Source organism: Orcinus orca, chromosome 12 (genome assembly GCF_937001465.1).
Source record: "Orcinus orca chromosome 12, mOrcOrc1.1, whole genome shotgun sequence".
Classification (NCBI taxonomy): Eukaryota; Metazoa; Chordata; class Mammalia; order Artiodactyla; family Delphinidae; genus Orcinus; species Orcinus orca.
Genome location: NC_064570.1, coordinates 65,556,660 through 65,581,270, shown reverse-complemented (window position 1 = coordinate 65,581,270; position 24,611 = coordinate 65,556,660). Strand labels below are relative to the sequence as shown.

General features: G+C 37.7%; 1 protein-coding gene across 2 annotated transcripts in view; it reads right to left on the bottom strand.

Moving 5' to 3' along the window:
* MAP3K7 (mitogen-activated protein kinase kinase kinase 7) overlaps window positions 1-24,320 on the bottom strand; it is a 68,338-nt gene extending 44,018 nt beyond the window's left edge. For both annotated transcript variants that reach the window (XM_004264808.3, XM_004264809.4), the window contains exons 1-5: window positions 23,907-24,320; window positions 11,186-11,296; window positions 8,223-8,288; window positions 7,691-7,736; window positions 6,376-6,514 (exon numbers count right to left, since the gene is read on the bottom strand). In XM_004264808.3, coding sequence (XP_004264856.1) covers window positions 6,376-6,514; window positions 7,691-7,736; window positions 8,223-8,288; window positions 11,186-11,296; window positions 23,907-24,026 — 482 coding nt within the window. In that variant the 5' untranslated portion in view covers window positions 24,027-24,320. The remainder of the gene's footprint in view (window positions 1-6,375; window positions 6,515-7,690; window positions 7,737-8,222; window positions 8,289-11,185; window positions 11,297-23,906) is intronic.
* Window positions 24,321-24,611: the final 291 nt, after the last annotated feature.

The following is a 24,611-nucleotide window of genomic DNA, read 5'->3' as shown; positions in this document are numbered from 1 at the left end:
TGACACTGCTACAGAGAATGGACAAGGAGAAGCCTACTAAAGGGTGAAGCTAGGAGTCACAAGCAATGGAAAAAGGAGTTCCTCTCCTAGGGCAGGATCAGAGTCTGATCAAAAGACAAACCTCTCACAACTCCAGGGCAGAGGGACCAGAAAATGCAGGACTTCATTGCTACAGACCAGTAGCTGCTGTATGTTTCTGTTGTTTCCTTTTCCCAATGGAGCCTTTTACTGATGGGCCTCTCTTCTACTGTTTTGTGTGTGTGTACGTGTGCTGGGAGGGGTGAGGTGGGGGGTGACAGATAACTTTTCTTTCTAATTCATTTGTTTCCAGACCGTGAGGAGCTGCATCCAGACCTGCTGGAGAGGACTACACAGCATCCTGAGATCCTGGACTGTGAGCCAGGTGGTGACTGCAAGATGTTTAACTGGCAAAGGGCAGTAAGTGGTTCTACTTGTGTGGTAAGAGTAGTAGAAACCACATGCAGATGTGGCTGGGACTGACCAGCTGCTCACCAAATCCATCCCTTCTTCCTCTGGAGAACAGAAGACATTTCCCAACCTCTCTTGCAGGTAGGTGTGGCTAAGATTGAGTTGTGGCCACTGGTATGTGGGTAGAAGGGACAGGGGTCACTCCATGGGTCTGGCTCCACAAAGCTCTCATACATCAGCTTCATTCTCTTTACCTGCTGGCTGAATGCAGAGGTCCCCAAAGTCCTGGAGGATGGCAGAAGTACAAGATGGAGGGAGCCTAACTAGGCCCTTGAATGACCATATGGAAGGTCATCTGTCAAACAGGAATATGTTTTGGATTTCACCTGAGTCAGAAATAAATTTCTGCTGTGATGAGCCTCATGTTGGCTATAGCAGCTAGTGTTAAAACACTACTATACTCAGCTATCAGAGTCTCTTAGGGAACTGGTACTCATAGTCTTAGGTTTTCCATATCCCAATGCAATTTGGTACTCCTTTAAGAACTGAAATACATAAAGCAATCTGAAAGTGTAAAAAGAACCATGAACATAAAAGATAATTTTTATTAGCTCATTATTATTAAAAATTAATTATACATTTAAAAATGTATACATTTTGTATACAAAAATGTGTACATCATTACCTAAAAGGCTTATAGGCATGTGGGTTATTCTGCAAACCAGAAGAAACAATTCTTTATTTTGAATCCCTTCCAACCATCTTCTCTTAAATGCAAAAGAGGTACTACTGTTTTATATAGCCAACGTTTATTTTAATGTATGTTTACTGATTTTATTTCACTATTCCTTCTTGAATCTTATGCTCACCTTATGTAATCATTTTCTTTCTTCCCCAAACACCTTTAATGAAGGTCTACTTACAATAAATTCACTCAGGTTTTGTTTCACAATATCTTAAATGTAATTTAGGGCAGGTACACAATTCTGAGTAGAGAGCTATTTTTTCTCAGCTCTGTGAAGTTATGATTCCAGTCCTCTAGCTTCCATTGTTGGTGTTGAAAAGTATACTTCAGTCTAACTGTTAGTCCTTTGCAGGTAATCGCTTCGCTGATTGAAAAATCTCCCCTCTGTTTTTGCTGTTCTGTAGCCTCATTATGGTGTGTCGTAGGGGAGATTTCATTTATCCTGCTTAGAATTCATATCTTTTATTTGGAAAATTCCTGGCTAACCCCTCTTGAATTAGTCTCTCTCCATCCTATTTTCTTTTATTGGAATTCTAATTCTATGCTGTTAGTCCTCCCTTTCCTTCTCTCCATGTTCCTTAACCTATCATTTTTTCATTTATTTGTCTGTGTTGCTTTCTGGGTAACTGCAGATATATCTTACAGCTCACTGAATCTCTTGTCCCCTATTTCGTATCTGCCATTTAAAAATTTTAATTATTTCTAAATGTTTTATTTAGTTCTTTTGGTCATGTTGATAGTTTTCATTCCTTGCACATTTTAATTCCTTCATTTCTGTAAATAATTTGAGCATATATATTTTATCCTCCATATTTGATAATTCCAAATATCTGGAGTCTTACTATTTGACGGCTTTATTCCATTTTGTGTTTTTTATGCTGACTTTTACTCATGGTAACGTGCATCCTTATGGGTGTGGTAATTTTTACTGTGGCTTCATATTTGATCTTAATCTGGAAAAATCCTAAAGACCTGAATTGAAAGTATATGACTTTAAAATAGTTTCAGTCACCCTGAATGCCCTGAGACACCACCAATTCCAAAGCACTTTTAACCTGTCCTGTTGGGATTTTTTTGATTGGGCAAGTAGAGCAGATTCAAACTCACAACAGCATGAGGGGAGACTCTCAGTTAAAAAAATAAAAGCTTGTCTAGTCAGAAAACGGATTTTTTTTTCCTAGTCAACTTTTCTTTTAGTTCTTCCGTCCAAGATACTGTACTTAGGCAGAGGTCTCAGTTCTGCTCCCTCACCTGGTGCACAACAAAGGGTCTGCATCCCGTTAAACAGAAGCCGTTAAAATTTGGGCCTCTACATTCTTGATACTGGCAGAGGCTCACAGGAGAGCCCTTGGCTTCCCACTCAGGGTTCAGTTCTCTCCATCTTTTGGCTTAATGATTCCCTTATTTTCTTCTAAGATCACCTATGCATGTAAAATGATGTTTGTTGTAATATGTAGCATCTCTGGGTGCTTGCTGTAGGATGTTTTTTCAGTTTATCTGGTTTGCCATATTGCTGGAGTGTCAAAATTCTTATCATGTGAGTATAAGAGTCCAAGCTATCCCTGTGAGCACAAACAGGATGTTAGATTTTAAATGCATACATATCATGGCTTAAATTTCATGTGCTTCTCAAAATAAGGTATGTAATTCTGCCAATATATTAGTGTATGCTGGGATAAGTGGCAGGGAGCCAACAGAGCCCCGGGTTAAAGCCAGCACATCTCCCTGGACCAACATTTTTACTCAACTGTAAGTATCTTTAACATCCTAACAGTGACTTCAAAACAAATTGCATTAACACAGGAAGTCAAATGCAAAATTCTTACGCAACTTTCCTTAAGAAGGCTTTTTAAGCTTTGTCCCTACTCTCAGACTTACTCAGGTTATATACATCATAACTTTGTTCTGGGGGGTGGGGGGGTATGGAGGAAAGCTGAGAAGCACCAATTTAGGAATTTAGGGCCTTACAGGGCCTGACAAAAATGTCAACTGATTCGGCAGCATGGTATTTTCTAAAAACAGCTCTATAAATTAAATCTTCCCAGTCTAAGACTGCCCATCAGGCCAAGAAGAGTTTCTATTTTAATAACTCACTTTACTTAAGAGGTAGTAAGTAATATTATTTATCCATTAAAAATAAAGAGGTAAATATCTGTATATAGTAATATGAAAAAAAAGTCCCAGTAAGTGAAAAAAGCAACATTATGTATAGTGTAATCTATGCATGCTTAAAAAACAAAACAGTGCTTATCTCTGAGGATTGGAAATGGGAGGCAGAAAAGACTTACTTTACATTTTTAAAAATAACAACATATACATAATTAAAGAAAGTAAAGTAAAAATGAACAATATAGAAGAAAGAAAACAACTATCCTTTTTTTTTTTTTTGCGGTACACGGGCCTCTCACTGCTGTGGCCTCTCCCATTGCGGAGCACAGGCTCCGGACGCGCAGGCCCAGCGGCCATGGCTCACGGGCCCAGCCTCTCCGCGGCATGCGGGATCCTCCCGGACCGGGGCATGAACTTGTGTCCCCTGCATCAGCAGGCGGACTCCCAACCACTGCGCCACCAGGGAAGCCCTATCCTTATTTTTAATGTCCTTATTTTGAAGATGTTTCTAAAAATGTTCAATCCCAAAACCATTTTTATGTTTAGAGTATGTGTGTGTGGTAAGAATATAACCCTATCTTGATTAAAATGACCCAATAAAAGATTTCCAGAAAATTTTCTGAACTTAAGATTCCAACTCTTCTAGGTGCTATATTACACAAATATAATCACCAAGTAGCATACTCTTATTCAGGTTTTCCTTTGATGACAAACAGAAATAAAGATGGGTAATATAATTTGCATCATCACATTGTAGCAATATTCAACATCGGGTTGGGGATTCATTATAATTACAGTTAATAAATTCTTTGTATATCATTTTGTTACAAAATTCTAACTGGAGAGATTACTTAGAAAGTTAGTTTTCTTTTAGCCCAACATGACTAAGATAAGCCAGATAAACTACTATTCACATCTCCATAATGCTACAAATACTTCTATGACAATTTAAGTGGAAAGAATGTTAAATGCAAATTACATGCACTTCAACAAACAAAAAATTTTTCCTTGTTTCATTGTTGTTAAGTTCTTACTACTTTTAACCCAAGATAAGAATTCTGTAACTGACTTCCTTGTTTCATCCTGGTACATTCAAAATATCATAATAATTTTTCTGAATGACTTTTATATTATTATTGCTACAGTTAGTACTCCTTTATTCATAAGACTTTGGATGAACTTGCAAAAGATAAATAAAACAGGGGCACTAGTGCAAGTTGATACTGTATAAAACACCTAACCACATCATCAGGACCCTTCTTTATATGCCATTCTGAGGAACTCATCCTGACCACAGAATCAAAAGGTTTTCCAGTGACAATAAGATACAGTACATGTATTTGTATATACAATTATATATGAAAGCAGTCATTCCAAAGAATTTTCTTTTCCCCAGTACATTCTGAAAAATCAATTCTAATTCTAAAGCCCAATTTGTATGCTGGGTGCCCCACAGGAAATGTGCAACACTACAGGATGAGTCCAACCATGAGGATGCCCAAGAGAAATTAATGACCTAGACAGACCAGACCTCTTCTAAATATGTTAATGGTATTTATTAGCAAAAGGAGAGTCCCCATCTGTAGATGATTTTGGTAGGACATATCTGGTCTGTCTAAATACGTCAGTTAAATAAACCTAACATTTACGGATTTATGGGGTATGGTTCGATGGAGAATGGAGGTAGCTGTTTAAGCTGTGTAATTATGGAATATAAAAGATGTTAAAAAACAACTTTTTTGTGAGATATTTTAAAGTATATTGTTTAATAACTCTTCAGTTATTCCAAAGCCAAAAAGGCCCTAATGCAGACGGGTGACTTTTGGGAGTTGCATCTAATGGTTTCTGGCTCGTCCAGGAAAAGAATGCTTTGTCTGTGCCTGATTACTTGCTTGTATCCTTTAAATCAGCCAATTTGTTGCTGGATAAGAGCTATGATTTTCATGAGTTTGCTTTGATAATTCAACTCTTTTAAATGGGGTGGGGAGGTGGGTATGGAGGACACAGTCTCCAAAACTAGGAAAAAAAAAAGTGCTTTCTTCTTTACTACCCAAGACAGGTAGCTGCAACAACAGCCTTAGCAGTCAAGTTAAAAAAATAAAAGTATCATAAATCTAGGGCTTAAACATTATTTGACCAGGGACCTGGGGAAAGGGAAATCAGTTTAAGCTTGGAGGTGGAAATAAGGTACACTAGCGAGAACAGTGATTCCAAGAGTTGAAACCTATGTAGAGTGTATCAGATTAGATAGGAGAGTGAGAAGTTATACCCAGAAGGGATGCTTTAATGCTTTAAACCAGCATCAAGAGAATGGAATACTTGAGACTGATTTCCTAGGGGATACCTCTTATCTGAGGACTGATGTGGTGGCCAGGGGTAGAGGGGAAAGAGCATATGGGGACTTTTTACTTTCTCACAGGTGGACAGAGAAGAAAAAAATTAGAGAGAAATGGGGACAAAAATATGTATGTTTTCTTTAATTGTGTACCCACAGAAACAAAAAATCCACAAAATTTTAGCCTTTAAAAATATTTATGTAGGGAATTTTGAAGTTCTTTCAAAGTCCCAGAATCCTCAATAAGGAGAAATCCAGAATATTTTCAATTTCTACTCAGATGTGCCAGCAATGCCCTTTGCCTTCCTCTGAAAAGGCAAATAATAACCACTCTGTATATTTTTGTGTAATGTCGACATTGCGCTTATTAGGGATAGAGTGGGGAACAAGACAGACTTGTCTCTGCTCACATGGAACTAACTATTTAGGGAAAACAATACATACCGTGGGCACAAAATAGGACTTACAGACTAATAGATTCTAGAATTACGCTAATCTAAGGTAGAAGTTATTAAAAATAAAAATTCAACTAAAATAAAAATGCCACTAAAGACAACATTCTAAAATGCAAGCTTAGATAAATGACTAAATGATGAAGGTGAGTTAAAAGTAAACAATCTTAAAAAAATAAAAAACAAACATTCTTGAGCAAGCCAAAGGGGATGAGAGAAGAAAAACTGATGTGCAACGACCAGCTTAAATTAGGGAGTGGGTAGGGGATGGCAAGAGAGAGAGACACCACATTATTAGAACTTACTTTGGTGGTTTCAGGTCCCTGTGAATTAGAGCTTTGGGTTGCATGCTATGAAGATAAGCCACTCCTTGGGAACATTGTAAACACCAACTCATTGCATGGGCAGCAGTGTAATATGGCAATGGTTCAGCACCATGCAGCACTGCAAAAGAAAGGCACAAACTAAAAAGAACTTTATTGCATATAACAAAAGACACAAGGTGAATGCAAGCACTATCAGAACACATGACTGGGTATTTTCCTACACATGCTCCCATCGGTCCTGCTTTTCATTCTTTTCCAAATAAAAAGATGGAAATAGTTAATGATTTAAAATGGATAACTATCACATAAGTACCTAACATTTAATAGGATTCCATTAACTGTTATACATACATTCAAGTAAAATTAATATACATTACCAGGTTTTTTCATATTGACAGATGCAGTCTTTCACACAATACTATAAATTATAAGCAATGTGATGACATACTACTATAAGAGAGATACAGAGAAATACTATGGAAGGAAACAAAATGTGCATCAAGATGTTTACAATTATCCTTTCTATAATGGCTAAAAACTAGAAATAGTTCAACCAAATAAAACACGCGAGTATCAGATAGCCATTAACAATGATGATCACATGAGCAGTAAATATAAGTAAAAGTTTATATAAAATAATGTTAATTTAAAAAATAAAATGCTACAATTTATTTTATATAAATGGTGTGACAAGAGACTATTTATATATATGTTTGGTGTTTCTTACAGTGAAAGGGTTAGCTCTGTTCTATAAAGGTAACTAAACGATACAGTTTCCTTTCATTGTTATCAAAATGACATATATACACTAACATGTATAAAATAGATAACTAATAAAAACCTGCTGTATTTAAAAAAAATGTTCTGTGAAGTGAATTTTCACAATTTTATTTTTGGGGAAAAAAGCAAAATAAAGCAGAATAAGGATGTGCGGTTAAAGAGTTCTAGAAGAGGAGACTGAAAGCTAAGAGAGGGCAAAAAGAAAAAATTAAAAGTATGAAGATATTTTAAAATCTATTTAAAAAGCAAGTTTGACTTTACTTAAATGCTTTTAACATTATGCAGAGTACCATCAATTTAAAAGATTGATATCCTTAGACCTCTAAATTTCACATACTAATGTTGTAGCATCTTGTCTTTTCATTTTTAATCTTTAGCAGATTTCTTTTTTTAATTACCTCCTTTGGGGACTCTGAGGATAAACTGTGAAGAACATTAAGTAACTTACAATTTATATTAAAAGCTTTTCAATTATTTCACTCTACTAGATAAAGACAGGTCTAATGACACTCACCATTATACAAGGAGCCCCCTTCAGCATATTCCATCACAAGACACACCTAAAGGAAACATATGCCGGAATAATTAACCACAGAGCTATACCATCTTGCGGAACTTGAGAGATAACTTAGTTCAACCTTTGATTTTATAAATGCATTAAAAATCATTCTTTTGTCCCCTACTATGTGAATAGTGCTAGAGGAAATAAAAGGTATCTATGATCTAAGACCTTGTCTTCTAGGGGACCACTGTCTAAGAGTGGAGATGTATATAAAAACATAATCACAAGATCTGTGGTGACTTTTTCCAGTGCAAATGAACAGGTGCTGTCATAGGATATTGTAAGCCTCCTAAGAAGATGAGGTTACTGGATAAGACCACCTAAGACAACTATTCCCTTATATTGTGTTGCTAACAGATTAGAAACACATATAATTTTTTTTGAAATAATATGACATCAAAATAGCTTCATAAACTACACAGCTGCACGTATCTGCCACATCATTTCTTATAGACAGAGTATAATGAAAAAGTGACAAACTTACTGGATTCAAGCAGGCTCCATATAGCTTTACAATGTTAGGATGGTTCACACGGGATAACTGCCGAAGCTGTAACAAATTAAGGTTTCTTTTAAAAAGTGCTAACTTTTAACGAAGTGATCTCACAGTATCATTCAAATCTTAACATTGTACAAAACATTAGCGTAATCAATCAGCAATCACTGTTTCTGCCGAAGCTGTAACAAATTAAGGTTTCTTTTAAAAAGTGCTAACTTTTAACCAAGTGATCTCACAGTATCATTCAAATTTTAACATTGTACAAAACATTAGCGTAATCAATCAGCAATTACTGTTTCCTACGTAGCAGGCACTGTGGTCCTAAGTGCCTGCCCAGAATGGCACAGAATCCCTGCCCAGAGCTCTCACAGTTTAGTTAGGGGAGAGACATGTACACAAATAATTAAAGCAATGTGCCAAGTGCTATAACAGGAGTTATGTACAAGGCATAAGTACAAATTAGAAGAAGAAATTATCTTTGCCAAGAAATGTTAGGATGCCATCCCCGAGATGGCACTGAGCTGAGTTATCCAAACCAGAAGAAGCCATATCATCATCATCATCATCTTCAAAGGTGATGGTTGAATGAATAGCCGACCTACTGTACGCTGGGCACTGGTGGGCACTTTATAGATATTGTATAATCCTCACAACTTTGCAAGGTAGGTATTATTATTTTCATTTTAAAGATGAGGTACCTTTAAGATAAGGCTCAGAGAAGGTTAAATGAGCTGCTAAATACCCTAGAAACAGTACAGCCAGGGTTTGAACTTTGGTCTGACTTAAAATCTGCATTCTCTTCCTTCCATCTTCCATCTCTTGAGTTAACTCCCTCTTCTCCATTCCCACTACCACTGCCTTAGCAATTCCAACCTGAACCACTGTAGTAATTACTACAGCCTTCTCCTAACTGGTCTCCTTACTTCCAGTTTTATCCAATCCAATCCAATGATTCATATGGAGGTCAGTGAGGGGTTTGGCTGTACTCATCTCCCTTTCTCTACATCTCAAATTTCTATTAACATATCCCCCCAAACTGCGCCTTGCTCTCTCTTCTCTCCCTTTTCTGCTTCTCCCCCTTTCTTCTTCCTTTCCTTCTCTACTACCTACATTATACTGCTGGCTCATATGAAGTCCACTAAGGTAAACCTTTTTACTACATGCTACTTAGAAAGCTGTATTTTTCTACAGCCAACATTTGTAGATTTTCAGTCCTAACAGACTTAATATCACTATTTATTATATTTCATCTCGTTAAGATTCACTACTGAGCTTCAGATAGCAGATTATTCAAGCATTTATTCCTGTTCCCTCCTCAAATACCACTAAGAAGGTAAAGGTACTTTTTTCAAGGCATAAACTCAGAAGGATGAAGAGAATGTGAAATGAGAAAACAGTACATATTTTTGGAAGTTGGACAGCAAATGACTAGCAATAACTAACACAGCAGACCTAAAAGAAATGAGAAAAAGTGAGAAGCAACCAGATTTATCTCACAAACCTTCCAAAAGGTGGAGGAGTGGTGGTAGTACCAGGTATCTATTCATACAAGCTAATAAAAGAGCAGAGAGATTGCTTAAAAGTTAGACCAAAGATTCCCTCCAGCCCTGACTTCAAACAGCTTAGTGACTGCCTCTTTACTGTCTCAAAGATTAGAGGTTGATTCTTTACAGAAGGTGTAATACCTTCCTAAATATAGAGATATATATTTAATATAGAGATAAATACAGAGATAGAAATATAATAATACCTTCTTTAGAGAAGGTGTGAGTCTCTGGATTGGGGGATACCATATAAAACTAAGGGATGAGCTCAAAGTAGTTGCCTCTGGGAAGCAGAAAACTTGATGCGAGGAGGTACGGGGATTAACGTTTTTTTTTAGTAAGAATACATGGAGAACCATTTGACAATTTATCAACAAATTACATGTATATATAACTTTGATGAGAAACTTTTTTTCTCCAAGCTATTATGATCTTTTTGACTCTGGATTGCTAGCCTTTAACACATATTTTTACCTAGTTTTAGGAAACTACCAATACAACAGTATACGATCAATGACCTCATATAAACCATAAACAAAAATTGTGAATAAGGCAAGATAAAGCCAGACTCCTGGAACATACTACTATAGATCATCTTTCTTCATGATGACATCAAACCATTCATCAGCATTTCTCAACTCATTCAACTAATTACAAAAATCCACTTCATCATCTCACAACTAAGTTCTCATTTCTTCATGTTATACATTAAAAAGTATCATGAAGTATATTTTGCAATTATAATTAAATAAAATCACAGATATAAATTCAGAAGGTTTATAAGGTAAAGACCACTCATCTATTGGCCAATGAAGTTAAAAAGTGATAAAACCATTGATTTATTGAAATACTGTGATCTAATATATAAAACAGCATAAAAGAATGAAGCTGGTAATACAATAATCTCATGATTATCAAATTCTCCTCCATCATCAAATATGTAAGAGAAGAGAGTTGTAAATTTTCATGTTAAATGAGAGAAACCAATTTGAAATTGTTTTTCCTTAAAATAATCTCATTCGAATTTCTAAAAATGTTCAGTCAAAAATGAATGCATAAAATTTCCCTTCTTAATTTTAGATAATGGGAGAGATTACCATTTCTTTTCTATTTTAAAATTTAAATTATATGCCTTGAAATAGACCTGAATTACATGGAAGAGATTGTATTTTAATTCAGGGACGAATTCATTTATGTAGCTAATTCTCTTTTCCCCTAATTTTAATCAGAATTAAGAGTGTGAATGAAAAAATATTCCTATGGCATTCCCTTTGGTTCAACCAAACTGCTGATGTTCAAGTATACAGAGAAATGACAACCGAGAAACATTTTTTTTTCATAATATTAAATTCACAGAGTATCTTAGGTGAAGAACTACACAACAGAAATGACACTTCAACTTACCTCTACAATAAAAGCTTTCCTCTCAGATTCACTTTCTATTTGTTTAATAGCAACATCTTTTGCTCTCCACTTAGCTTTGCATACTACTCCAAAAGCTCCTCTTCCAACGACCTTTAAAAAAAAAACTCACGAGAATCAGAAACAAACAACAGCCTAATGCATAACAATGAAGCCAATCTGAAAGATTTATTAAAGAAGATTTTTAGAAATCATCACCATCTGGATTTGCCACTGAGTAGGTATGAATTTTCATTAGAGTGAGGAGATAATGAAATGTACTGTCTCTATCTTTGAAAGTTTATGGTCTAGACATCTCTTCATTCTCAAAACTGAAAACAAACAAAAAAGACTCTTAGAGGGCTTCCCTGGTGGCGCAGTCATTGAGAGTCCGCCTGCTGATGCAGGGGACACGGGTTCGTACCCCGGTCTGGGAAGACCCCACATGCCGCGGAGCAGCTGGGCCCCGTGAGCCATGGCCGCTGAGCCTGCGCGTCCGGAGCCCGTGCTCCGCAGTGGGAGAGGCCACAACAGTGAAAGGCCCGCGTACCGCAAAAAAAAAAAAAAAAAAAAAGACCCTTAGTGACAGAAAACAAATTAAAACAGGCAAGATGAATGAGAGGATAGAGAGAAGATGGCTTGGAAAAAAATAAATAAAAAGCAGAAACATATAATCAATGTTTTAAGCTCTCATATTTATGAAATTAAAAAGTAGCTTTTAAATAATTCAGTGGGGGTAGGGAGTAGATGGGAAAGATTAAAAATAGAGATGATAAAAAACTGGCCACTGTGAAGGACAGTAAAAACATAGTATCATATTATACAATGGAATATTATTTGTCAAGAAAATGGAATGAACTACTGATACATGCTACAACATGGATGAGCCTTAAAAACACTACGCTCGAGTGCCAGACACAAGAGATCACATATTGTATGATTCCAGTTATAGAAAATGTCCAGAAAAGGCAAATCTTTAGAGGTAGAAAGTAGATCAGTGGTTGTTTGGGGCTAAGAGTGGAAACTGGGATTAACTGTAAATGGGTAGGAGGAATCCTACACCAAGGTGATGAAAATGTTTGAAAACTGATTTCTGGTGATGTTTGTACAACTTAGCAAATTTGTACAAATTATTGTACACTTCAAATGGGTAAATTTTATGATATGTAAAATATATCTCATTAAAGTTTTTTTTTAAAGTTAAAAATTGACAATATGTTGTATTATTGTTGAAGCTGATGGGTAGCTTATGAATTCATTCCTCTCTCAGGCTATTCGACTTCTATTAACGTTTGAAATTTGCCAAAATATTAAAACAACAACAAAAGAATAGCTTTAGATACTTGTTAGAACAAAATCATTCTACATTATCACTGTAAATGACCTTAGTTAGGTGCCATCTACTCCATTTCAACTTCCAACAGACCTAAGTACTTCCTTAAGCAAAAAATCTAATTCCCTGTACAGCTCTCATTTATGATGTACTTTCTATATAGCAGGCACTAAGCTAAGTGCTTTACATACATTACATCATTTACACAACCTTAGGTGACAGGTACTAGAGGTATCTTCATTTTACAGATGAAGCATCTAGGTTTAAAGAAATCAACTAACTTGCCCAGGGCTATGTAGCTAGTAAAGAGCAAGTGCAGTCTGATGCCAGAAGTCTAACACCAGAATGTTAGAGATCCTGATTTGTACACATATATCTGTATTATATTTCGGAAAGGAGCAGTTATATCTTCTCTTGGAGGAGGAGTCTTCACTTTAGGCAAACTTACATGTACAGGGACTCCTTGTCGAGTAAGAAAGGGGTGCTTATAACTACCAGGACAGTAGTTGTAAACTGAGATGGATGGCCATTCTAGCCATACCTCAAATTCCAATTCAAACATTACACAAAGCAGTATGGACATTTCTCATGTTGCTTAATGTATAAAACCACCCAAATGGTTAACATTTATTGAATGCCTATCATGTGCCAGGTACTACTAGTCTATGTGCTTTCATGCATTAACACATTTAATCCTCCTCCATTAAGGTAAGTAGTAAACTGAGTCAGACGGTTGCAAGTTGCCCAAGATCACAGGGTCAGAGAAGCCAGGATTTGAAGCCTAGAGTATGTAATGACCAATTCACTCTATATTCAGCCTCTGGATGTCATTAACTTAAAGGAAACTGGGCTGTCTTTCCTTTAGTGACTTTCCCTTTTTCCATTCCTAGCCCTGAGTGCTCAGGGACCTCCTGCTTAGGCTCTAGCCCTCCTCCACACCTCTCATGAGGGAAAGGAACCAACGTCAGTTATTTGGACTTGTCATTCAGTTACTTTAACGTGAATGGTTATTGGTTAAACCTGGTACTATCAGAATAACAGAAAAAGTACACCTAGGATCTGGAACCTAACAGACTTGAGTTTAAATGTAGGTTCTGTCTGCCTATTAGCTACCAATACTGGGCAAGTTAATGTCTTTGAGCTTCTGCTTTCTCAACAGTAAAAGGGAGATGCTTACATTTTCCTCAGCGAATATCTATAGTGTTCATAAGTCAAAACCAGGCATTTTCTTCAATATTACAAAAGAATAATAAGTGCTTGGAGTAGGGTATGAATCAGTTTCAGGAGCTATATTCCTCATTTCTCTCACAATTAACCACTATGAATAGCAAACAGGTCCTAAAATGAATTTCAACTTTATGACAATGTCGGCTAAGAAAGCATGGATGGAGACCAGCCAACTTATTGATATTACTATGAAATAATGATTGTGGAGTAATTTAATATATTCTTCAATTATATATTTACAAATACATCAAAGCAACTGGTACTCGGTAGGTCTCCTCTTGTTTCATTTTCCTATTCTCAGAAATGTCCCTGCAGGGATTCCAAACATTGCATTTGTGGATCATATATCTGTTGTAAAAACTGTGTAAGGTGTGCATGACTAATTGTGATGCACAAATGCCACCTAGTGCTGAGATGATGGCTGACTCTGAGTTTGCAACGTAAAACTATGGCAACAAAATGTGGGCAAGCAAGGACATGATAAGCTTCCTCCCTTTTGTTTAAGAAAGCAATTTTTTAAACTGTCTGAAATACAAACAGGCATATTCATGTAAGATGAGAGCCCATGTACTTAAGAAGCCTCCACTCACATTAGGGCCATATTATATTTCACATGTATGGTGAAACAACAGATCTAAAATGATAATAAAGTAAGTCCAAGATGCCCAAGGCTGTACACATAAACTGAAACACATGATAGAAAAAATAACTGCTGTGAATTCAAAGGTTAGAGGCACAGAGTCATTGCTTCACAAATTATATTTCTGTGTATCTAATGATTCTGATCACCAGTTCCAATGTGTGGAGGGGGGTTTCCCCACACTCCCAAGCAATTCTCAGATACCAGCTGGACATCCTACCATTCAGCTCAATTCTGACATTATCCACCTGGAGAGAGCATCAGATCCCACAGGTTAAGGGCTCAGTTCTACCAGAGTGCAACCCCTCCCCCTTGAGAGGCCAGTCACAAGCCAGGTTATCTATCACCTGTGCTTCTCATCAACCAGCTATAGACTGGAGGTACCAATGACCCCCTCCCTTGGGTTTGATTAATTTGCTCAAGTGGCTCACAGAACTCGAACACTTTACTTACTAGATTACCAGTTTACTACACAAGGATATAACTCAGGAACAGCCGGGCAAGGTAAGCGGAAAGGGCACGGAGCTTCCATACCCTCTCTCTGTGCCCCACTTTCCCCCAATCCTCACGTGTTCACCAACCTGGAAGCTCTCTGAACCCTGTCCTTCTGGGTTTATATGGAGCTTTATCACAGGGCCATGAATGATTCAACCTCCAGCCCTTCTCCTCTCCCCAGAGGTCAGAGCGGTGGGACTGAAAATCCCAACCCTCTAATCACATTGTTGGTTCTCCTGGCAACCAGCCCCATCCTTAGGTGTGGTCCAAAATTAACCTTGAGACATCTTTATCTCTCTCTTCACTTACGAAAATCAGAGAGTTTGGGGAGCTGTGAGCCAGGAACTGTAGACAAAGACCAAATATATATATGAGAAATATATTTTGATCATTTGAACGACCAAGTACCTATTTCTTATAAATCACCATATCACAGAATCAAAATGTGACTTCTCATTTTTTCAAATGGCATAAATATTAGGAGTGAAAGAAAAAAAATATATAAAGAATTGATTCCTGCCTTTGTGGGATGAAAATGAGGTAGAGAAGAAATTCAAGACAAAACAACAGCATTGAAATTTTTAAAAAAAACACTTCCCGGCTGAAGAGAGCCAAAAGTGAGAGTCCATGATGGCGGCTTTCAGGACAGACTTAGGGTTTCAAGGGCAGGAAAGACTTATTCCCACGCCCCCTCCCTCCCAACTTCTCACTGAGATCCCCAGGAGGAAGCAGCCTCACAGGATATGCTTTGCCAACATGGGAAGCTGCAAATGAGTAAGTGTGGCAAGGGAGACAGTCAGAGGGAGGCCCTACCCAGGTTCTCTCAGCCCCGACAGTACAGGGAAATGATACAGAAAAACTCTTGCCAAGAGAAAAACAAGGTAACTGAAGAGTTTTCTGACTGCAGGAAGGAGGCTGTTGGATGGTAGACAGCTCAAATACAGGGAGCTAAATGTAGAGCTCAGCTGAATTTCAGAGGATCAATGAAAGCCAAAGGGGAAGGCCTAGTCAGCAAGCAGGGAAAAATGGGTAAGATCTCCTGCTTTCGAGGGGTGAAGTGAGGCTAATGCCAAGAGAATGATGAACTTCACTTCTTTACTTCTTAAACCAATATTTCTTGAATGTCTACTATATCCATCTGGGATACAAGAGATACAGCTGTAAATAAGACAAAGGCCCTGATCTACGAGGAATGTACTTTCAATTTAAGGGGGGCCGGGAGAGGAAAGAAAAGACAGTCAATAGACAAAAAAATGAATAAGAAAAATATCAGCTTGTAAAATAAATGCTGTGTAGAAAACCAAAAATTGAATAATGTGACAAAGAGACTGGTGAAACTTATGGCTGGAGAGTGTGAAATGCCATCTGAGGAGGTTACTAACTTGATATTTGAATGACACGTGGAACCGAGCAAAGAAGAAGAAACAACTAATGTAAAGGCCCTAAAGGGGGAAAAAAAACCCTCATTTCCTATTCAACAATATTTGAACCCCATCTAGAGACTAGGCGTTATCCTACGCATTCCAGACAAAGAAGGGAACAAACCAAACCAAAATCCTCGCTCTAACTACTTATATTCTCGTGGAGGGAGACACATAAAGAGGAAGCGAGATTTATTTTTTTAAAAAAAGATATATTTTAGAAACTAATAAGTGCACTAAGAAAAAAAGCAGCATAATTGTGTGTGTGTGTGTGTGTACACGTGTGTGCACTACCCCCACCCCAGTTTTAAACAGGATAGTCCTGCAAGGCCTCACTGAGAAAGGTGATACTTTAGTGGTGACCTAGAGGAATACTTGGAGTGTTTGGTGTGAGCGGAGCATAGTGGGAAAAGGGAAGAGTGATGCAGGATAAAGGTGGAGATAGCATTGACATATACACACTACCAAATGTAAAATAGATAGCTAGTGGGAAGCAGCCGCATAGCACAGGGAGATCAGCTCGGTGCTTTGTGACCACCTAGAGGGGTGGGATAGGGAGGGTGGGAGGGAGACGCAAGAAGGAGGGGATATGGGGACATATGTATACATATAGCTGATTCACTTTGTTATACAGCAGAAACTAACACACCATTGTAAAGCAATTATACTCCAATAAAGATGTTAAAAAAATAAAAAAAGATAAAGCTGGAGATAGAGGCAGACTCTGGATCCTGAACAGCTCTTGGCACCATGAAAAGGAGTGTGGATTTCAGTCTAAGTAATGGGAAGCAATTAGAGGAATTTAAGGAGGAATGTGACATGATTTTGCATTAAAAAAAAAAAATCATTCTGGCTCTAGTGTGAAGAATGGATTGTAGGGAAGCTAGCATATATACAAAGAGAGACCAGGTAGAGGCTGTAAAAGCAGCCCAAGCAAGAGAGAAGAGCTTTGAGGACAAGGTTGATGGTAGTGCAGAAAAATGGGCAGATCTGGGATAGGTTTTAGAGGTAAAGTCAATGATGATCTCCATGCAGGCAGGACAGGTGGACAGGAAAAGAGATGAATCAAGGATAACGTCTAGACTCAGCACCAGTTTAATGAAGGATAAGAAAGACTGGAGCAAGCAGATTTTCTTTCTTTTTTTTTTAATGGCACAGAGTTCTGATTTAGTCATATAAAGCTTAAGATGCCTATTAGATCCGAGCAGAGATATCAAGAAAGAAAGTGGAAACATGAGTCAGGGAGAAGTCAGGCAGGAGATGAAAACTTGGGAGAGTCATCAGCATTTAGTTGGTACTTCTAGTCAATCAACTGGATGCTGTGACCAAAAAATAACATGTAAATACTGGGGTCCCAGAACTGAACTTTGAAGCACTTCAACATTTAGAACACAGAGGAGAAGGAACCAGCAAACATTGAGATGCAGCAGTCAATAAGGTAGCAGGCAAACCCGGAAAGTGCCACAAGAAGCCAAAAAAGAAGAGTTTCAAGAAGAAAGCAGACATAAACACAGCAAAAGCATTAAGCCAATGGCTCTCTAAGTGTGGTCTCTGGGCTGGAAGCATCTTCATTGCCTGGAAATTTGAGAAGATGTTATTCTCAGGTTCCCACCCAGAATTACTGAGTCTGAGGGTCTGGCCCAGCAATCTGTGTTTGAACAAATCCTTCAGGTGATTGTGATATTTGAGAATTACTGTATTAGGTTATATTAAAACCATAATTGTGAGACAGGACACTTCACTGGAAACCATGACATAGACCAGAGAGCCCTCCCTTGCTGAAGTTTTCCATAAATAATATGGACATGACATCTTGGGCAGGAAGAAAGGAAAAGGAGAATTCTTGTGAGCAACCTAATGTTTTTCCTGACACATGGTAGATCAGGAGAAAAGAGTGGCACAGATGGCAAACTGCGACACAATGGCAACTGAGGTAAACAATGAAAAAACTAATATTCAAACTACAAAACACTGAAAGGAAGTCACTTTTTACTTACTACCAAATTTCTAATTCAAGTTCACAATCAAATATGCTTTTTGGATTGCATTCATATCTTAGTAAGGTTCTCTGACATATTATCATTAACAATTAGTTTGAACTGACAGCTTTCCCCAAAGATCAGTTTTCACCAAGAGTGTAAAAAATGGTGCACATCCAAATTACAAGTATCCCCTCCAAAACACATATCCATCCAAAATGGTGAACCTAGAAATAAATATTTCAGATATTTTTCACAATCCCTCAGATGTAAAAATAGAAGAACAGAGGAACGCAAAGAGAACTTTGGTTTTAAAAGGGAAATCAATTTAGAAATATTTCTTTCTGAATTTATGAATGTTTTCTAAATTAAAATATTCTCAGATTAATTCTCTTATTATATGTAGCTCTCCCCCTATGGTTTAGCCCTCATGGTTTTGGGTCCACAACTTTAGTCTCATGTAATAAGGCAGATTTAAATTTAATTTCTTAATAAAAAGTACAGAAGAATAAGAGAGATGATTATAGAATATTTCCATGCAATTAGTATTAAAAGGCACAAAAACCAAAATCAGAAGTTGGTGTATGTGTTTAAAGAAAGCAACTCCTTTAAAAACTAATTTCTCTAAGACGGAAGACTACTCCATTCCTTTATTCAAGTTAGGTTTTTAAAAACAAAAAAACCACCTAAACTAAAACTACATGGAAAAGCATGTATGCCACTGTGCTCTTAATTTACTATGAAATAATTCTTAATTGTGCCCAATTCATGTTATTTTTAGTTCAGTGACTGTAGCTGTCAGTTTGCTTTGGCTCTGTTCTGTGGTCTATGTGAATGGACCCTGGCTGTGCTGCCACTACTCTGGCTAGAAATTTGGAACATGACAGAACAAGCATAGATCTTAACATTTCTCAGTTAGAACCTGGAGCCTCCAACTATTTCAGAACTTCAATATCTATTAATAAACTGTGGCAGAGTAGAACTGCCATCTGCTGACAAGACAGACTTGATAACATAAAAGTAAAACTTTGATTATTCAAACTTTCTTTTGACTTTTTCATGCAGTCTTTTAAAAGCAGCCATAAGACATCCGACCTGTTTAATAGGCCCTTCTTTCAAATAATATGCCCATGTCATCTTTTAAGCTACGCATGCACAATATAAAAGTTATCGCTGTGGTTACCTCTTCACTGAGATAACAATTACAGATTTCTACTGAATACAATAATTACTAAGCTTCACGTGGAAGAGCTTATTAATAATTTTGGATGTTCATAATATTAATACTGACTAACAAATCTATAGAATCAGTTTATTCAGGCCACTGTAAGTTAGGTTTTTCTCTGTTATCAGTTGCCCATATACTTATAACGTAAAATTACAAAATGTACATCACTACCAAAGTTCTTCCTGTATTTCCCTTTAAAACAAAATCTTTGCATGTCTCCATGATGAAACTTAAGAAGATATAAATGCTACAATGATTATATGTGTCTTGCACATATGCTATTCTTGACATCAACACTGTGGGTCTCCCCTTTAAAAAGCAACCATACTAAATACGGTCTTTTTAGCATTTTAGTAAAGGCCCACCAATACATGGCTTACTCTCAGCACCTCACCCTTTGCAGCATCTTTTACCCCTGGCTAAACCAAAGTATTTGCTAGGTATAATGGATTGTAATGGAATCAACATTTGCAAAGAGAATCAGATTTCATTTTTAGTGTAAATGCTACTTTAGCCGAATCACTAACTTATCTTAACCTCTGGTTATATCACATAAAAGAACCAGACCATATAAGAGAATCAGATGGACACTAAAATTCTCATGATTATGCTGTGGTAACTTCATTTACTCACTCAGCAACTATTTATAGAAAACCTTTAGATGCTAGGCATTGGAGTTACAAGTGGGAATAAGACAGGTTAAACTTTGCTGGGGGGATACATAATTTTGGTTACTGGTAAGTGCCATGAAGGATAACAAAAATGACAAAGATCTAGGTTGCTCAGGGAAGGCTTCTCTAAGGAAGTAGCATTTGAAGTCGGACTTGAATGGTGAGAAGGAGTCTGCCATTTGAAGTTCTGGGGGGAAGAGCATTAGAGGCAGAGGAACAACGGCAAAGAAAATTCATCTTAGTATCTTTCCCAATCTCTGATGCTTACTTTATTCAAAACGTAGTTTCAAAATCTTTCCTACTCAATGGAGTCTTCTGTGATAAACTCTACGTTCAAATTATGGGTTAAATGCTCAATTTACATTATATTCATAGTTTTAAATTTGTGGTCCTAAAAATCTAGCCTCACAGTAAGTCAAAGTTTTTAAGGAGAGAATCCTAGGATCCTTCTATTCATCTTCCATAATCTTAGCAGTATTATCCACAGAAGACACTGTTCATTAAATGCTCAAGACCAACTATTATAAAGGAAATCAGTATTTTGTTTCCCCATTCTTACAATAAGGTTTGGTTACAGAGTACTTCAGAAAGAACCAAAGTGACCCTGTAAATCCAAATGGAAAGAGCAAATGACTCAGGAGTGAGAAATCGCAAATTCATTTCCTGGCTCTACCATTTAATTAGACATGAGGCTTCTGGCAAATCAAATTCTATGACCATTTGTCAATATCTGTAAAATGGGGGTATCATTTGCCCTATTTAACCAGGATTAGTTAGTCACAAACTACAGTCCACAAGAGGTCATGATCACTGTTCTTAAAGCTTACTGTGGAAACACAGCATAAATACTGCAAACAATAATGTGTTTTCATTTTAGAACTGGAAGAGACCTTACATGATCTTGTTCAATCTCTTATTTTACATGAGAAATCAGAGGCCCAGAAAAATAAGGTGACTGAAAAAAAGTTACTGAAACACATTATGGCAAAATCCGTATGGCATTGACATTTTCTAAATACCCAGCCTACTGGGTACACTTTTTTACCACAACACACTGCCTTCACCACTTCTTGCAAGCTAGTCCACAATGTGCATACCTCACAGTTTATTCCAACAGTCTCTACACTCAGATCCACAACGACAAAAGCTAAATGACTTTAAAAAAAGTACCTACATAGGTTTCTGTTGCTGAGACCTGACATAATTTGATATCAGAACTGAATTTAGGAAGTTCCACGCTGATATTACTGAGTCATGATATTAGAGATATTAGAAATGTAAGGCGTAAAATCAGCTGATGCCTTAAAAATATGCACCTACGAAATGAATGCATATTTGGCTTATGGTTGGAGTATTTTTCTTACATAGTTTCCAACTGAATCGATATAATGCTGATTCAATTACACTTATTTGAGAAACAGAATATGATTTTCTTTATTTATACACAATATACCGGTACCACATAAAATACTGAAAGCAACATAAAATACTTTTTGTTTTTAGTCACCTTTCTCTGTTCTCTTATTCAAGATTTTAAGCCAGAAGTAGAATCTAAGTTAAGAAATAGTTACCGAGTGCTGTGCACCCTAGATTATGTAACACTGTTTTAATGTGAAAATAAAGAATATAATGAAAATTATGTAACAGTTTTAACATTAGAAAAGTCTAAATTCAATCTTTAACATGAAATTAAACTGCGTAATAAAAAAGTGAGAAGAATAAAATTAGATGACTGCCTGACATTAGAAAACTTCAGCTACAAACAAAAATTTACTCCTCAGGAATGTCCTAAAAATACCAAAGAAAAGTTGAAACATTATCTAAACTGAAGGAAGGGTCTTTGGAAACAGAACCTCAATCAGAAGTTAAGTGGCTTCGGAGGAAGAGCAGTAAAATGATAAATGACACCTTAGTAACCAAGAATGTAAAATGCTTTAGAAAGTAGTGTGGGAAAACTAAGGTGGTAAAAACCAAATGATGTAAGTCTGTGAAAGCATTTGGAAGACCATGAAGTATAAGTTATTATTATATGACAATCTGTAGTCTACAAGCATAACAGTTCACCACAGAGCAGACGTAAATGCTTATTTAAAAACTGTAATTCTTTTATACTGACTCACCAAATTTTCATTCTTAAAAAAGAAAGAATGTTAGCCATGAAAGCTGGATCAACTATCCAATTCTTAAAAAGGAATTTATCATAGCCTCAACAGAACACACACACACACACACACACACACAAATTCCCCCCTCTTTCCAAACTATGGGTCCTTCTTTTAGCCATGTGACCTTAAAGCAGGTCACTGTTCCTCTCTGTAACTCAGTTTCCTAGTAATGTGTGTCAAGCAGTGTTGGGTGTTTTGCATGTATTACCTAATAAAATCTGTTATACAAATAAAATGAAATAGAAATTATTATCCCTATTTTACAGTTAAGGAAATGAAAGCTTAACAAGGTTAGTCAGGAGACTTGCTCCAAATCATACAGCTAGTAAGTGGCATAGCTGATATACTGAACCTTCATCTAACTCCTTCCAAAGGCTTTGCTCTTCCCACTTACACTATCTTGTAAAATAAGGTTGTTTTCAGTGACCTTTAAGGTTATTTTATTCAAGTAAAAATATGATTAAATAGTCCATTATTCTTCCAAAACATGCATAGAAAAAAATTATTTGTTGAAGGATAATTATCTCACTACTTTTAGCTTGCCACCACCTAAAAATAATTTTGAATTTTTAAAGTAGAGGTAATTGACAGTCTGTAATATAGGACATACAGGGTTCTTTTTGGTGTACGTAATGTAAGATGCTTAGTACATTTTAAAAATGATAAATGGTAAATAACAGATACAATTTTCAACCAAAGTTTTAACACTTTCTAAAGTGTATCTTTACATATATACAGATTTTACTTTTCTAAATTTTGTGGACTTTACAACCAATCTCTGTGAATTTGGAAAGAAGCAGTTATTAAAGGCACATTATTACCTTGCTCTAAAATAATCTATTGCAGAATAAAGAATGGATTCGGGTTTTCTAACAGCGATTTTTGGTCTGATATATTCTGGTTGTCACCGAAATCATTAGTTATCTTTTCAGAATATGCTACTTGAAACATCTTTTCATCGTATAGCAGTCTACAGTACTAAAGGTGAAATCAATCTAAAGTAGTCTAATTGAAGGCAGAACACTTACTATTACGACTACTGCTCTATGGAATCGGCTAAGCTGAGAACCATTCCGTACTCGGGGAAAAACTGTGTTAGACCTGGGGATGTATTAATTTATCAAGCATCCATAGAACACTCACTGGGCGCCAGACGCTGAGCTGGAAGTCGAACATAATAAAATCCTTAGCCCTTAACAACACTATGCCTTAGAGAACCAAAACTCCAAAACGGCCATGGTCTTTGATGAATTTTACTACTGAACAGATTCGAGAACTGGTGGACCACACGACCGCACCAGTTCATCCTTCTCTGTTTGAGATAACCCAAATCCAGGCACCGGAATATCAAATTCAAACTCAAGAGTGCCAAAGTGAGGAAAAAAGAGAGCTACACCGGAGCAGGTGAACGCGGAGAGTCCCCTTTACACCCGGTCTCCGTGGAGTGTGGGGACACCCGGGTGGACCCCACGAAACAGAGGGGTCGAGGAGGCGCCTTAAGAGTCGGGACCAGGAAGAGACCTGGACCGGCCGGGGCCGGCGCCTCCGTGCCGGGCCTCGCTCACCTCTTCCACCTCGATCTCCTTGTAGTCGATCTCTTCAAAATTGAGGACTTGGGAGGGGGCTTCGATCATCTCACCGGCGGAAGACGAGGAGGACGAAGAAGCGGCGGAGGCTGTAGACATGATCCCTTGCGGAACCCGGGGGGCCAGGGATGGTTGCGGCCCGGACAGTCCGGGGGAGACCCGCGCCCACCGGCCTCCGGACCGACCTTCAACCTGGAGCCACGGTCCGTGGTGGGGACAGGGGCTGCGGCCACAGCCGAGTCCCGGCTCAGGCTCCGCTGCGTTTTCCTCCGCCGGGCCCCGCCCACAAAACTTCCGGTTCCGGCCTAAAATCGGAAACCAGAGGTGGGCGGTGAGCTCAAGGGAGGGGAGGAGAGAGTTTGGTGACAGAGACAGAGAAAGGAAGGACGGGTTGGGGGTGGAGTGGGGGAGGGTGAGAGGCTAGATTGGACCCGTTGGACAAATTTCGCGAGATCTTTGTTAAAGGGCCTCAGCAACCGGAAGATACCGCGAGAACTGGCGCGTGACGTAATTAAAACGCGCGAACGGAAATGGCGCAGAGCACGATGGAGTATCAGTATGGTTGGCCCTCTAGGAACCGGCGGGAAAGATAAAACCTTCGGTTTGTACTCTGCTTCGTGAACTATGTTGTGACCCCGCTCCCTTTTCCCTCAGAGACCTGCAGACGGACGGTAGTGTTGGCTT